Here is a 14,950-nt window from a genome sequence, read left to right on the forward strand (position 1 = left end):
GAGGATGAGCAGAAGTGAGTTGTAAGCCATTTTCCCTGAGAGGGCGGTAGATGAAATTAGGTTTCTGCTGAAGATTGGAACTGATTGGCAACAATGAGGGTCAGAGGAGATAAAGGAAAGTCTCAGATAATAAAATTTATATTTACCTTTATCATTTCCTAATAATCTGGTGGCACCATGACAGTGTTAAAACTAACAAAGAGAAAAGAAAATTAAAATTGATGTGGAGAATCTCAATCATGCTCCTTGCTTTTTCTACTTTTAGAAACATGTCTAGAGTGCCTATGAGTGTTTCAGCCATGACCTTCCAATTTCTTAGGCCATGTTTGGTACTATATGTCAACTTCTAGCATGGCTGGTCACCTGGAATTATGACCTTGTTGATACAACTCTAACAGAGCAAGGAACCTGGTTATTCCCTGGCCATCTGAACAAAATCTTAAACAGCACAGGTATCCTTTCATATCATAGATTCTTAGACTGAAAAGGCAAAAGTTATGTACATCATGAGCCAGTTTTGACAGAAAAAGAAAAAATATGTTAATATATAATATTAAAAAAAACAGTCATGTCTTGGGGGAAATCTTTGAATTTGTCATTGTTACATTAGATCATATAGGCAAACACACTGTAAGAATTATAAAAGTGTGCTTCTTTAACGATTTTAACGATTTTAAACTCATCTGAGTTTAAGTACATTATCTCAATTCCTTCTGTGCCTGGTGAAGTGCCTGGCACAGAAAAATACATATGTCATACATGTCTTTTGAATTAAAACTGTACAACTCAAAGATCAACATAAATTTTATAGCCATAGAAAGAGAAAAGCTTTAAATGTTTCAAGCAAGAGAGACTTAGGAAAATTGTGCATTAACGTCCCAGATTGTGACTTTACCTTTTATAGAAACTTCTCAGGGTTATCATGTGCTTTATTAAATCATTTCACAAGTTCTCTTGATTAGTGATCAGAATAGCGAAGCAAGCCACACAAATATGTTATCTTTTTTCCTTGGGTATGCTAAATAATAGACTCAGATGTTGGTCAAAAACACATCTGACCTTAACAATTCATTAGTGAGCATCATGTTTAGATTAACACTAAGTAGGACAGGTCCACAGTAAGTGAGATTCTGCCACATAAAACAATTGACTAATTTCAAAGCGAAGAATTGATTTTGGTAGATAGACTGTCATACAAAAGAAAAAAGTAATCTCAATGAGAACATGTTAAATAGTTGAAAAAATATATGGGTTATACCCCAGGTCTACCAACCATAGGACACCAAAGAAAGACAAGGAAGCTACTACCACAGAACACTTATATAGAGACTTGTAAAGTAACTTCTTCTAAGAATCTATGATGTCTAGACAAGGAGCTAAAAAAAAAAAAAAAAAAAAAAAAAGAAGGAGGAAGTTGTAAATCTGGTCAGCTAAGTATTATCTAGAAATGATTTTTTTAACAGCAAAAGAAAGTGCCAAAAATTAGGTGTGAAAGAGTTAAGAGGGCAAGGAAGACTTTATTCAAGAGTATTTCGAGAGGTGAGAGATTGAATTCAACTCCACAAGAACAAAAGGCAAAAGGGTTTTTAAGCACTAGGGTGAGCTAGTGTAAAAGTATTGAGGTTGTTAGTGGGAAGCTGGTCAATTGTGTTTGCTAATTGTCACAATTAGAAAGTTAGGTTTCTATGCCCCCACAGAGACTGGAAGATCTCCTATTATTACATCTCAAAGGGATGGCTCCCAGGTGCTTGAGAAAGATATTCTTGCATTGTAAAACTGACAAGAAGCTGGGAGATTTATATCTCAATTGGGCAGACAAAGAATTTATAATGTAAAGATTTCTAAAGTAAATACTCTAAGAAAAAGGAGGTCAGAGGTTAGATAGAGTCAGGAAGAAGCCAACTAAAGTTTAATCAAGCTGAGGGGGACATTAAGGCGTCTTGGCCTTACAAAGACCAAGAACAGAGTACAAACAATAACAATTAATAAAAAGAACAATTGATGAGAAATTTGGGTAAATTCAGGTGATTGCAACATATATGCTTTAATTATCTACACTAAACTCATAATCACAAAGCAGAAAGCAGAAATGGCAAAGAAAATTACAAATAAGCAAAAAGTACTATCTTTATATATGAAACAACAATAATAGCAAGTCTATAGCCACCTACTTTGATTCAAGAAATTCTGGCCAAGTTGCCTTTAACCAAAATGTCCCTTCAGTATAATGTCCTAATTATGAGTTTGTCTAGTACCTTAGATTAAAGCTGAAAAGACTAGTTAAATGTAAATATCATCTTCACCTTGACCTTTTCAACCATGAAATAGTTTAACAACTCAAACAATTTTATCACACTGCCTTTTAGCAGAATAAATAGTTTGTCCTTGGCATTAAACTCACCTTCTTTTCTGTTTTCCTACATTTGGAGCACATTTACTCTGCCTGGTGAATGCTTACCTGAGACCATATCCCTGTCACTCACTATCATGACTTCCTACTTAGGGACGGACCCTAGACATTTTCCTTCAAATCTATTCACTTTAGATGCCGAATCAATGTTAGTTTAAAAGCCTTCATGGCACCAGATAGGTAGGTTTTAATGAGGGGAAAGTGATTGGCAAATACTCATTCAGAACTCGGAAGGCTGCCTCACAAGAGGAGCAGAGTCTTGGGGAGAAAGCAGAGTGGCCTCTAAGTGAAGAAGGGACTGGAAATCAAAGGGAGACACATGTAGGTATTTGACAAATACTGTTGCGTTGTTGAAAGGCAGACAGCCCTTCAGAATGCTGACTGCAGTTAGCAGATACACAGTTGGAATTGACTCCAGAACGTGATTTTGCAATGCACACTATGAGTTTTAGGAAAAACTTAAAAACTTAAAAAATTCAGGAGGACATGAATGATCCACCCTGGTGGATACAGTGATCATTTTCACTTGCCGCTGCTTCTCTCAGGCTTTTTAGCCACTTTAAAATGTTACCACCATGGGTGATTAGTCTGCAAATTCTGTCTTACATCACCATCCTAGTCTGGGCCCCTGCTTTTTCTATCTCTCTTTTTCTGTCTCTTAGTACCTCTCAGAACCCCTGAAGTCAGATTTTACCAAAGTTTTGTTCTTGAGAAGTTCTTTCCACATACAATTTGACTTTCTCTCAAGACCTCACCATTATTGTTATAGCTTCCAAGGATTCCTTCAAAATAACCTCCCATATTCTCATGAACCAGCTTATCTGGAATTAGCAGCATATATACTCAATGTCCCTTCCAGCGTTGCCTCCTCCTGATCAAAGCTTCTGCTGATGAAGCAGTTTGAAACGAGCTCACCATTAACTGCAGTAACAGTACCCATCTCCAAAAAAGGAATGTCCCTACCAAGGCTTCTGCCATCCAGGATTTCCAAAGCCATGCAGTTCTTGAACAACTACCAAACAGCCTGGCATTGTTGAGAAGTGGGAAGGAAGTTCTTGTTCCCAATTGTGTGCCTCACAATTTCATCACCTAGAATGTGGAATGGACTTACTTGTGCACACAGACTCCTATTGGGAAAATAGTTACAATCTTGGCCCAGTCAAGACACGTTGTTACATTTTATATGTTTGTGTATAATAATTCCTGAAATGTATTTCATAGTCAGGACTTCAGATGCATGTATCCAACTGCCAATGGATAGCTTCGTTTGGACATCCCACAAGCAACTCAAACTCTAACTAAACTCTTCATCTTCACCCACCTACCAACCCGTTCCCCACTGTTTGTACCTTTGTGTAGTGAGAGGCATCCCACCCCATTAAGTTGTCTAAGAAATTTGAGCATTGCCTCTGATCCTCAAACTTCTTTACCTCTCATTCTACTTCTCTCTCTCTCTTTCTGTCTCTCTGTCTCTGTCTGTCTCTCTCTGTGCCTCTGTCTCTGTCTCTCTGTCTCTCTCTGTCTCTCCGTCTCTCTCTCTGTCTCTCTCTCTCTCTCTGACACACACACACACACACACACACACACACACACACACACACACATCCAGTCAATCACCAAATCGCCAAGTATAGAAAAGAGTTTAGACACAGGGTTCATAGGCTTCATCTGTATTCTGTAAATATTTGTTGAGTTGAAAAATGAATGAGATATTTCAGAATCTGAATGACTATATAAAAGAGTTTATAATGAGCTGTCAAAACATAGAAGGCAAACATCCATAAATTGTATTAAACTGTTCAGAGTGTAATGAAGCTACAGTAAGACTCGTTGGTTGGTAGGTTTGGATGGATGGATGGATGGATGGATAGATGGATGGATGGATGAATGGATGGATGAATAGAAGAAAAGAAAGAAGGAAGAAGGAAGAAAGGGAAAAGGGAGGGAAAGGGTAAGGAAAGAAGGAGCAGAGGAAGAAAAGAAAGAGAAAAAATCTTGAAAAGGAGAGCTAAATAGAGGAAAAACAGGATTTGCAGGAGATAACAGTGTGATCAATTAGAATTTCTTAATTGTATCTTTGCTTTAATTTTTATCACTTTCTACTGTGATGTGGGTATGAAAGGTTTGAGGAGATGGTGTAAGAGCATCAAGTTGCCTTAAATAAATTAACCGTAATTTTTTATTATGAAAACTTTCAAATACATATAAAAGCTGAAAAGTAGTATTCAGCTCTACCCTTATTTACCCCATCCCACGCTGCATTACTATGAAGCAAATCTCAAACCTTATTTAAATGAATTGAATATCTATGTTTTAATTATATCCCAATGATATAATAATAATGGAGAAAAAATGCTATCCATGATTTTGAGAAATAACGAAGAAGAAGGACATTATCAAAAAAAAAAAAAAAACAGGGAAAGACTGTACTCATTTTTTATTAAAAAGGGATAATATTGATTCTTGAGAGTCTAGGGTATGAACTTGATTTAGGTTTCATGATAAGTGGATTTTTTTTTCTTTTTGATCATGACCAAAAGATAATTGTAATCCTAGATATTTCAGTATGTTAAGAACAAGGATTCTCTATTGACTTCGTCGTCTTATTCATATATTCAAAGTCCATCTTTTTTTATAAAGGAATTAAGTCAGCTAATTTTTCTTTTTAATAAGACTACTAGACTATTAGCTCAGGAAAATACCATAGGATAAATTGAACTTTAATTTCAGCAAGATACTGACAAAATCTCTTAGGTTGTACATGTGTTAGAGGAACATGGGCTGGATCACCATGTGATTTGGTAGATTTATAGTGTTGTAGCCACGTCAGTAAGATAAGTAATGCGTCAACCAACTTGGAGGGTGGCTCTAGTACTATACCGGAAGACTCTGTTTACAACCCTGTTCAGATCCTTGGTTTTTTTTGGTTTGAGTTTTTTTTGGGGGGGAGGGGCAGATTAATTATTTTTTAAATTTTTCTATTATAGTTGGCATATGATGTTATATTAGTTTCAGGTGTACAACATAAGGATTAGATATTTATATAACTTACAAAGTGGTCACCCTGATATATCTAGTACACATCTGACACCATACATAGTTATTACAATATTATTGAGTATATTCCTCATGCTATACCCTACATCCCTATGACTGTTTTGTAACTACCAATTTGTATTTCTTAATCTCTTCCTCTTTTTCACTTAACCCCCAAACCCCCTTCCATCTGGCACCCCTCAAAATGTTCTCTGTATCTTTGAGTTTCTTTATATTTTTTTTGTTTATTTTGCTCTTTAGATTCCACATGTGAGATCATATGGCATTTGAATTTTTCTGTCTGACTTACTCCTTTCAGCACAGTACCCTCTAGGTCCATCCATGTTGTTGCAGATAGCAAGATTTCATTCTTTTTTTAAAATTTTTTATGGCTGAGTAATATTTCATTGTATATATGTATCCACCTCTTCTTTATCCATTCATCCATTGATAGACACCCAGGTTGCCTCCATATCTTGGGTACACATGTCCCTTCAAAGTAGTATTTTGGGTTTCTTTGGATAAATAACCAGAAGTGGGATTACTGGATTTGTCTGTCTCTTGTTATAGTCTTTGTTTTAAAGTCTATTTTGTCTGATATAAGAATTGCTACTGCTGATTTTTTTTTCATTTCCATTTTCTTAAAAGACCTTTTCCATCCCTTTACTTTCAGACTGTGTGTATCTTTTGACCTGAAGTCTCTTGTACACAGCATACGTAAGGGTCTTGTTTTCTTATCCATTCAGCCACCCTATGTTTTGACTGGAGCATTTACTCCTTTTTCATTTGAAGTAATTATTGATAGATATGTAGTTATTGCCATGTTATCATATTTTACTCTCTTGTCTTCTTAAAGAAGACCCTCTAATATTCTTGTAATAGTGGTTTGATGTCGATGAACTCCTTTAGCTTTTTCTTGTTGGGAAGCTCTTTATCTGTCCTTTGCTTCTCAATGATAGCTTCACTGGGTAGAGTAATCTTGGTTGTAGGTCCTTACTTTTCATCACTTTGAATACTTCGTACCGATCCCTTCTGGCCTGCAAAATTTGTTGTAAAATCTACTGACAATCTTATGGGGCATCCTTGCAGGTAACGAACTGCTTTTCCTTTGCTGCTTTTAAGATTCTCTTTTTGTCTTTAAACTTTGGCATTTGAATTATGATGTGTCTTGTGGACCTCTTTAGAGTCATCTTGTTTGGAACTCTCTGTGCTTCCTGGGCTTATATGCATATTTCCTTTACCAGTTTAGGGAAGTTTTCTGTCATTATTTCTTTAAATAGATTTCAATTCCTTATTCTCTCTTGTCTCCTTCTGGTACCCCTATGATGCAAATGTTGGTATGCTTGTTGTTGTCTCAGAAGCCCCTTAAACTATCCTCATTTTTTAAATTCTTTTCCCTTTTTCCTGTTCTGATTGGGTGTTTTCTGCTACCTTATCATCCAAATTGCTGATTCAGTTCTCTGCTTCATCTAATCTTCTGTTGAGTCCCTCTAATGTATTATTTCAGTTATTACATCCTTCATTTCTGACTGGTTCTTTTTTATGTTTTTTTAATCTCCATTTTTGTGTGTTCTTCTTCTTTGTTGAAGTTTTCACTGAGATCATCAAGCAGCTTTGTCATCAGTGTTTTGAATTCTGCATCTGATGGATTGCTTGTCTCCATTTTCTTTAGTTCTTTTTCAAGAGCATTGTTCAGTTCTTTCACTTGGGTCATGTTTCTTTGTCTCCTCATGTATCTATGTATTAGGTAGAGCTGCTATGCCTCTTACTCTTAGTAGAGTAGTCGTATGTAGTAGGCGTCTGTGGGACCCAGTGGCACAGTCTCCCTAGTCACCGGCACTGGGTTCTCCAGGTGTGTCCCTTGTGTGGGTTGTGTATGCCCTCCTGCCATAGTAGAACCATGGTTGCTGTTTGCAGATCAGTGGGAGGGATTGACCCTCAAGCTGATTGGTTGTGAGGACTGGCTATAACTACAGCGGAAGAGCTGTGTGCAGGGCCTAACCCTGTGGAGCAGGATTTGCTTTAGCAGGCCTCTGGTGCCTGCCCAGTCTGCCCTTTGAGTATGTCTTTTGTGGGAGTGGTTGGATGGTGCCATTGTGGTCTGAAGCTGGCCACCAGGTGTGTTGGTTCTGAGGCCTTTGGGGAGGGGCTCTATTGCAGGCTACGGTTAGCCATTGCCTATCCCCTGCCAGAGCCACTTGGTAAAAGCTAAAAAGTGATCTGCAGATGGTTCCACTTGGTGCTTGGGAGAGGGTAAGCTGTGAACCAAGGCTAGCTGCCGTTAGTGCCAGGCTTGGGTCTGCTTTGCAAGAGGTACAGGGCAAGCCAAGGCCAGATACTGCTTGCTGGGAATTTGTGAACCATTGAGAGATTTTAGAAAAGTGTACAGCATGAGCCAAGATACACTGTTTGTATGGGAAAGCTACTGCAAGTGATTTGGGTGGGCTCAATTGTTGGATGGGACGCAGTTCCACAGAATCACCTGGGCAAGGCAACCTGTGCTAGCCAGATTGATGGAGACTCAGATATGGTGGCCTCCTACATCTGCATGCTGAGAGGTGGGAGGGCTCAATACAGGAATAATGGCTTCCGCCAGCACTTCTGTCTAAAAGAAAGCTGCCCCTCCAGCCCTCACCCTGACGCCAGACAATTCATTTCCTCCCCATGTGTCCCTCATGCTTTTTGAGCAGCCGACCCATTGCTGGAGCTCAGAGCAAGTGGTATGTCAGTGAGTAAGTTCACGCCTTTGAGGAATGTCTCCAGCTCCCACAACCTTCTGTCTTGCTCAGCCACAAGCTCTACTGGTTTTCATGGCCAGAGTTTGTGCCCCCTTTTCCAGGGGGACCTCTGCAGCCAAGATATCCCTCTTGATTCTCAACCATCACATGCAGTTGTGAGACCAGTCCATTTAGCGTCTCTATTCCTCCTACCAGTATCGAAGTCATCTCTTATATATGTCCCCAGTTGTAGGACTTCTTTTCAGCCAGACCTCCGGTGACTCCCAATGATGATTATTCTGTAGTTTAGTTCTAATACTGATGTTGTAGGGAGAGGAAGCGAGCACAGCATCTACCTGCTATGCCATCTTGACCTGTCAAGTCCTTGGTTTTAAGCAATAACTTGGACATAGAAGACATGCAGCTATACCCAGGGAGGCTATGAATTTATAGACTTTTAAGAAGAGACCTCTCATATAAAACTGAATTAACTTCCTGGTTTATTGGGGCAGACACAAAGAAATTTATTTTAACAAGGTTCATAGATAGACAGAGCAAGACCCTGCACACCATGTTTCAGGTCAGTCGTTCATTTATTTGTTTGTTTGTTTGTCTGTTAGTCCCAGAACCCATTATAAATCTTGTTGCCACTTACATTGTCTGTGCAATGTAGTGTACTATTATATCTAAAAAGCTAAATTTCATTCTTCACCACATCCCTTTTAACAATCAGAGCTTATATCCCCAGCCAGGAAAAACTTAAAAACTTACACAAATAGGAAACATTGACAGACCTCCAGACCCCTTCTTGATTTTTAAATAAAGTAGTGGGTCAGTTAAGTCTCTATCATAATAGGACAGGTGAGCAGTCAGTGCACTTCTGTTTCTAAGCATCGTCTCTACTCCCCTCTTATTGCATCCTGAAGAGGTGCACCTTTTCCATATTGCCTCTAGACATCTATGAGAGAGAGGTGCAAAGGAGCCAGGGTTTCTGTTCTTAGAGGATAAGATCTTTCTGTAACTAAGAAATTTAATTGTCTGCTGCTTCACAGTCCTTTGCCCTGGAGCTTAAATCATTTTTGAAGAACTTAACACAAATAATCTATGCCCCTAATGTCTTCTTTTAAAGGATTATTTACAGATAGTGAAATTCTCCTGATTGTTGAACCAAACACAGCATCAGTAAAATGACATCCTCATCCAGGGGAAAAGGCAGATTTAGCATTCAGGTATTTCTGATAGCTGTTCTGTCTGGTTATCCAGCATCCTAGAGTGTTCATTTACCCCATGAGCATCTCAGATTTACAGAGGACATGAAACTGGGAAGCCCCTTTGAAATGCTAATGACAAAATCAAAATTTTTTAAAATATCAGAAACATATGAAATCTTACCTTTAGCCCCCAAATAAGCATTTAAATAGAAAACAGAAAAGATCTGACTTAATATAAGCACATGTGATTTTTTTAAAACTTGCTTTTTAAAGAACCACAGGCTTAATAGGAGCCCAAAGAATGAGTCATCTATAAAAAAAATTATTAGTAATTGTCCTCATCAAACGTGGTAGTAATTGCTTTCTATATATTCTATACAGGTGAGCCATTGGCTGTGGCATTTGGGTTAATTCTGTATAAATCATTTCAAAGAGATATTAGCCAGCTATGGAATAGGATGATGAGAATGGTTAAGGGTCTCAATACCTTGCCTGATAATAACGAGAATAATAATAGTTGCATTTATGTATTAAAGTCCTATTGTGTGCCATGCTCGGTGGTAGACATTGTACTTGAAATGATTGTGCAGTTGAACATCTTTAATCTAAAATGTCAAGAAGAAGCTACTTCCCCAGCTAAACTCTAAACTCCACAATGACAGGACTTTTGTACATTTCAGATGGTAATGAAGATGTTAATAATGATAATGATAGTGGCTTCCCAGTGTTTGAGAAATAAATTATCAAGTACAGGGAGAAAAGATTATGTGGCTCCAGAATGAAAGCTAGATCAAATAGATTGAGCTTGCAGAGAGGCAAATTAAAGCTCAAATTAAAAAAAAAAAAATCTGACACTTATTATTGCTCAGAAATGGCACAGGAAGCCTTTAAAGAGGCTCGTCTGCTGTTAAGCACTCGTTAAGTACCAGCTACTGAGATTACCAACCAGTAAAGTTGGTGTTGTTATCTCCATTTTATACATGAAAAAATTGGACACTAAGTAAAAAAAACCTGTCGAAGTTCACACAACTAAGAAGTGACAGATAAGGCTTTACTGACTTTAAAGTACATTCATTTTCACTAAGTTATAATCATCCCTATCATTAAAAATAATCTTCCATGATCATTAGCTAAATATCTACCTCTTGAGAACATGTTTTAGGGGAATTCTTGATTGGGTGAGGGTAAGTCCTTACCTCCTTTATCCTTCAAGTGTTCAGTATCAGTGAGTCTGCTTGTCAAGTGATAAACATTCATAAGAATGGATGTTTAATTACCTGCAATATAAAACCACAAAGTAATAGGAATTTGATAGTATTTTTAAATGAATCAGAAGAGATCAGTTTGAGTTGAGGGAATGCTAAATGCTCTCAGTGAGGGTCACTTGCTAATTCATCCCGAGTTTCACTAGAAAAGCACTTAATTAGCCTCCTAATATACTAACTTTCAGGCCAGTTCATTTACTTGCTACCCTATTATATTCTGAAGCATTTATATAGCACTTTTACTGGTAAAAAGAAAGAGTTCAATACATGCCAGAATATACCTATGTGCCTTTATATCTATTATGAACTGTAAACATGGCTTGAGGAAAGCCAGGTATTTAGAAGCAGAGAAGAACAGATGTTTGCTTAAAGTACTATGTTCTAGACATCTTCTAGAGATTAGCTCACTCAGAGGAGGGTGGGAGGGTTACCAGAAATTCAAGTATCATGTAACAAGCAGCACATCTGCAGGGGATTATGAGGAAAACAGACCAAACCTAACAGAGGTTCAGACTGGAGAGTAGTGGGAACTGTCGTTGGGTAGACAGGATGGAAAGAGCCTGGAGAGGGGCTTGCATTCTGAGCAGAACATTCAGACTCACTGCTGTAGGCATCGCGAGCCACGCTGGATTCCTGAGTGGAAAACTGGAATAGGAAAAGTAGTTCAAGAATATAGGGAACATGCGCCTCTATATTAGGAAGGAACTGGAAGCCACAGTGTAAGATTAGTGATTGTTTTTAGAAAGGAGTCTTGTCTAAGATAGACATAAAAGCTTATGGGAAAGATACCGGTGATAACAATGAATATTTACATAGCATCCACTGCAGTCAGGCAGTGTTCTCCATGCTTTAGGTATATTCACTCATTTATCCTTGTGACAAACTATGGATTAATAGTAGTATGATCATCATCCCCATCTTCCAGATTAGAAAACTGAGACTTCTAAAAACACCTGGCCTAAGGTCAGGCAGAAAAGATGCCCAACATTCAGTGTGTGCTCCTCTCACAGCCTGTTCTAACACTCAATCACAGTGCACTTAAAATGATTATTTGATGATAGTGCTATCTGATATCATCTAGCTGTTTCAGTCACAGCTTGAGCAAGTTGTTCTCTGAAGTGGCAGACTCTACAGGGCTGAGGTTGTGTTCCGTGGGCGGTGAACACAGTTGACAGCCTGCCCTCCAGCGCTGATTATGTGTGCCCTCCTTCACTAGATCCTGAGGGATGCAGATCAGACCTTTTCAAGTCTTAAAGTTATATTTATGTTCTGATAAAAACAAAATTAAGTGTATAGGTTATATATTTAGTTGTTTTATTTATAAACATTATAAAATACTTCCCACAGAGATGGCCTACCCTGTGTATACATTTTTTCCCTGCAGGGGCTCAAGATCTGGATCGTATCCGACTCTCCACCTACAGAACAGCATGCAAGCTTAGGTTTGTTCAGAAGAAATGCAATCGTAAGTACTCCTGTTGTTTGGACTAATTATATTCATAAACCCTATAGTTTACATTTGTTACTTAGTATACTAAAACTAGGTTTTCTTGCAATATTGATAAAACTATGTTTATACAATAAAAAAGTATTGTGATACACAAACAGTAGAGAGACTATTCCTAAGTAATTCGGAAGGCTTAATTACTCTAAACTGCTAATGTATTCCATCCTGCCATTGTAATGGGTTAAATCTGGATGGATGTTTTTCTTCTTTTCTTTAGTCTCGATACTGAAAATGCCAAACCATCAAAATGTTTTCCAAGAACTTCTTAAAATACCAAACATTAAGTCCTCCTTATATTTGTATTTCCTTTACAAGTATAAGAAAATGTTCATAAGCTCCTGGAAAACAATCAAGTTTCTTTCTGAAACTAGAAAATTCACCCTTTGTATCAGAGTATTTACATTATTTGCCAACATCAGACAATAGCAAGAGAAGAGACAACAATACTTAAAGAAACAAGGAAACTCGTTTCAGCTTTTTCCCAAAATTTAAAATGTAAGCAGCAAGCTAGATCACTAATCACAGTGAGCAGATCTACATTCCCTGCTGGTTCAGTGCTTCCATCATATCACTACATTTATTATCTCTTGGAAAAAAATATTACTTTGTTTTGAAAACTGTTCTCTGTTCTAATTAGTAGTGGATGAATTAAAAAATGAAAACCATCACGTTCTCCCGAGTACATACACATAGTTCTTGAATAACTGCCATGGGGACTAGGCACTTCATGAATGTAGAAACGAGCCATGTCCACATCTCTACCCACCCCCCACCCCACCCCCCCGAGAGTTTCCAGCAGATGTTTCTGGTGGAACTGTGCAGGCCACCCCCAGACCCAGGCTTCTAGGCTTTCAGTGAATTGTGACTCTGGGATGGGCCATGTGCCTATTTTCCTCAAGTTACTCATCTGCAGCTTATTCTCCAGCACCAGTAGCTAGATATGGGGCTGAAGTTTGGGGCAAGAGAATAATGGAGGAAAAAAACATAGGTTGGTCAAACATCAAAGATGTTTTGACTCCTCACAGGAAGCTAAACTAATGCCCCACCACTGCCACCACCACCAACAACTACAACAACAAAAACCAGCGAGAAGAGCACGACAGATATGGAAAGGAATCAGTGGTTGTGCCTGCAGGCCTGTGTATTGATGGGTCAATAAAATCTCTTTCTAGCACTAGTGTTAAGGGACAAGGAAAATGCTCCCAAAGAAGAAAAGCTTTCCCTTCCCATTCAGCCCCATCCATATGTAAACCAAAGGAAGAATCTCTGTTTTCAGCAATGAGAAAGTAATGAGATCCTCCCATTTTCTTACATCATTACCAGTGGCCCTCAGAATAGAGGGAGGGGAGAAAAAGTAGGGGTAGGAATTCTTTCTCTTTAAAGTATTGCCAAGCAGAGCCTTCCTTTGGCTACTTTTACTAAAAATAGGATATTTCAAAAAGACTACAAAAAGGTAAGGATGAATGAATAAACAAATAAATAACGGAAAAAAGGAGGGAGGGAAGGAAAGGAGAAAAGGAAGGAGGGAGGATGGAAGGAAGGGAAAAAGAAAGAAAAGGGCTCACAGTGAGACTAGTTTGTCAACCTTGTGCCAACATTACAGAGAGCACACACCATGTTGGCCCTAACTGACTCCAGCCACACGTAGGCCGTATTTCATTCCACCTGCTCTCTGATAAAGGCTCTTTCTCCTTCTTGGACGTCTATTTTTCCTTTTCCTATTCTTTGCTGGCACTCATTCTTATCCTATATCCAGAATCGTGGCATAGTCAACACTGTCCTTCTTAGGAAACAGTAAGGAAAATAGTATTCATACATCTTGGAAAACAGTAATAGTCCATTCCTGGGTGAAAGAAAACCTTCATATACCTGTCCTGTTGCCTTCAGTGCATCCATTCATTTACCTCTTAATTTAGTAATCTTATGATGAACCACTACATGTTTAACACTGTGCTAGGTACCAGAGATAGAAAAATGGCGAATAGGATGCAATTCCTACTTTGAAGCTGACCAAAGTCTAAGTGGGTAGATGGACTTTTAAACAGACTCATAAACCAGTGTAGAAGTGTAACGACAGGAATATGTGCATGGTGTTATGAGAGGACCAAGGAGGCAGCACCCTGACCTGGGCCTGGGGGCCTCTGAGAGCACAGAGACATCTGGGCTGAGTCTTAAAGAATTAGTAGACATCAGACAGAGAAGTATTATTTGCTTTACAAACTTCATACATCTTAGAATGAGAAAAGATACTACATTCTTTGCAAACTAGACACAACTAAGGCCCAAGGAAGAAAAACAAGAGTGTGTTGAATGCTCTGCTAAAATTGAGTTTCTTTTTCAAATAACTTCTACTTTGATCAGAAGTGTTAAAGGCAAGTACTATATGTTTGCTGAGTTTTCCTTTCTGACAATAAATACAAGAGTTGTGATGTTGAGATGCTTGCAAAATGCTAACACAATTGAGACTGGCTTACTTTAATCAAAGTTAAAGCCTTCCTTTGAGGAAGATGACCAGAAGCACTGGTGTTTATATGACATAATATTCATCAATATTGAATATCTACCCCCATATTAGAGGAAGATAATTTTTGTTTGCAATAAATCCTAGCCCATGGTAAATTATGGTACCTTATAATGTAATTTTACTCTACAATAAAAGAAATAAGAAAATAACTCAGGTACTGTGTCTATAAGTGCATTGCCTTATTTGAAACTCTTCCATAGTATTTATAGAAATCAATGGACCTTAACTGAGAACAGGTTGTTTATTTTTAGGTTCAGGCCTTACATATAGGTAAAATTTA

The 14,950-nt window shown here is 38.1% G+C and overlaps 1 protein-coding gene across 37 annotated transcripts in view; it reads left to right on the forward strand.

The window, feature by feature from the left end:
* The window catches only part of DTNA (dystrobrevin alpha), a 330,024-nt gene that overhangs the window by 212,168 nt on the left and 102,906 nt on the right, over positions 1–14,950 (forward strand). For all 37 annotated transcript variants that reach the window (XM_016153937.2, XM_016153946.2, XM_036229943.1 and 34 more), the window contains one exon: positions 12,024–12,104. In XM_016153937.2, coding sequence (XP_016009423.2) covers positions 12,024–12,104 — 81 coding nt within the window. The remainder of the gene's footprint in view (positions 1–12,023; positions 12,105–14,950) is intronic.

Source organism: Rousettus aegyptiacus, unplaced genomic scaffold, assembly GCF_014176215.1.
Source record: "Rousettus aegyptiacus isolate mRouAeg1 unplaced genomic scaffold, mRouAeg1.p scaffold_m13_p_12, whole genome shotgun sequence".
NCBI lineage: Eukaryota > Metazoa > Chordata > Mammalia > Chiroptera > Pteropodidae > Rousettus > Rousettus aegyptiacus.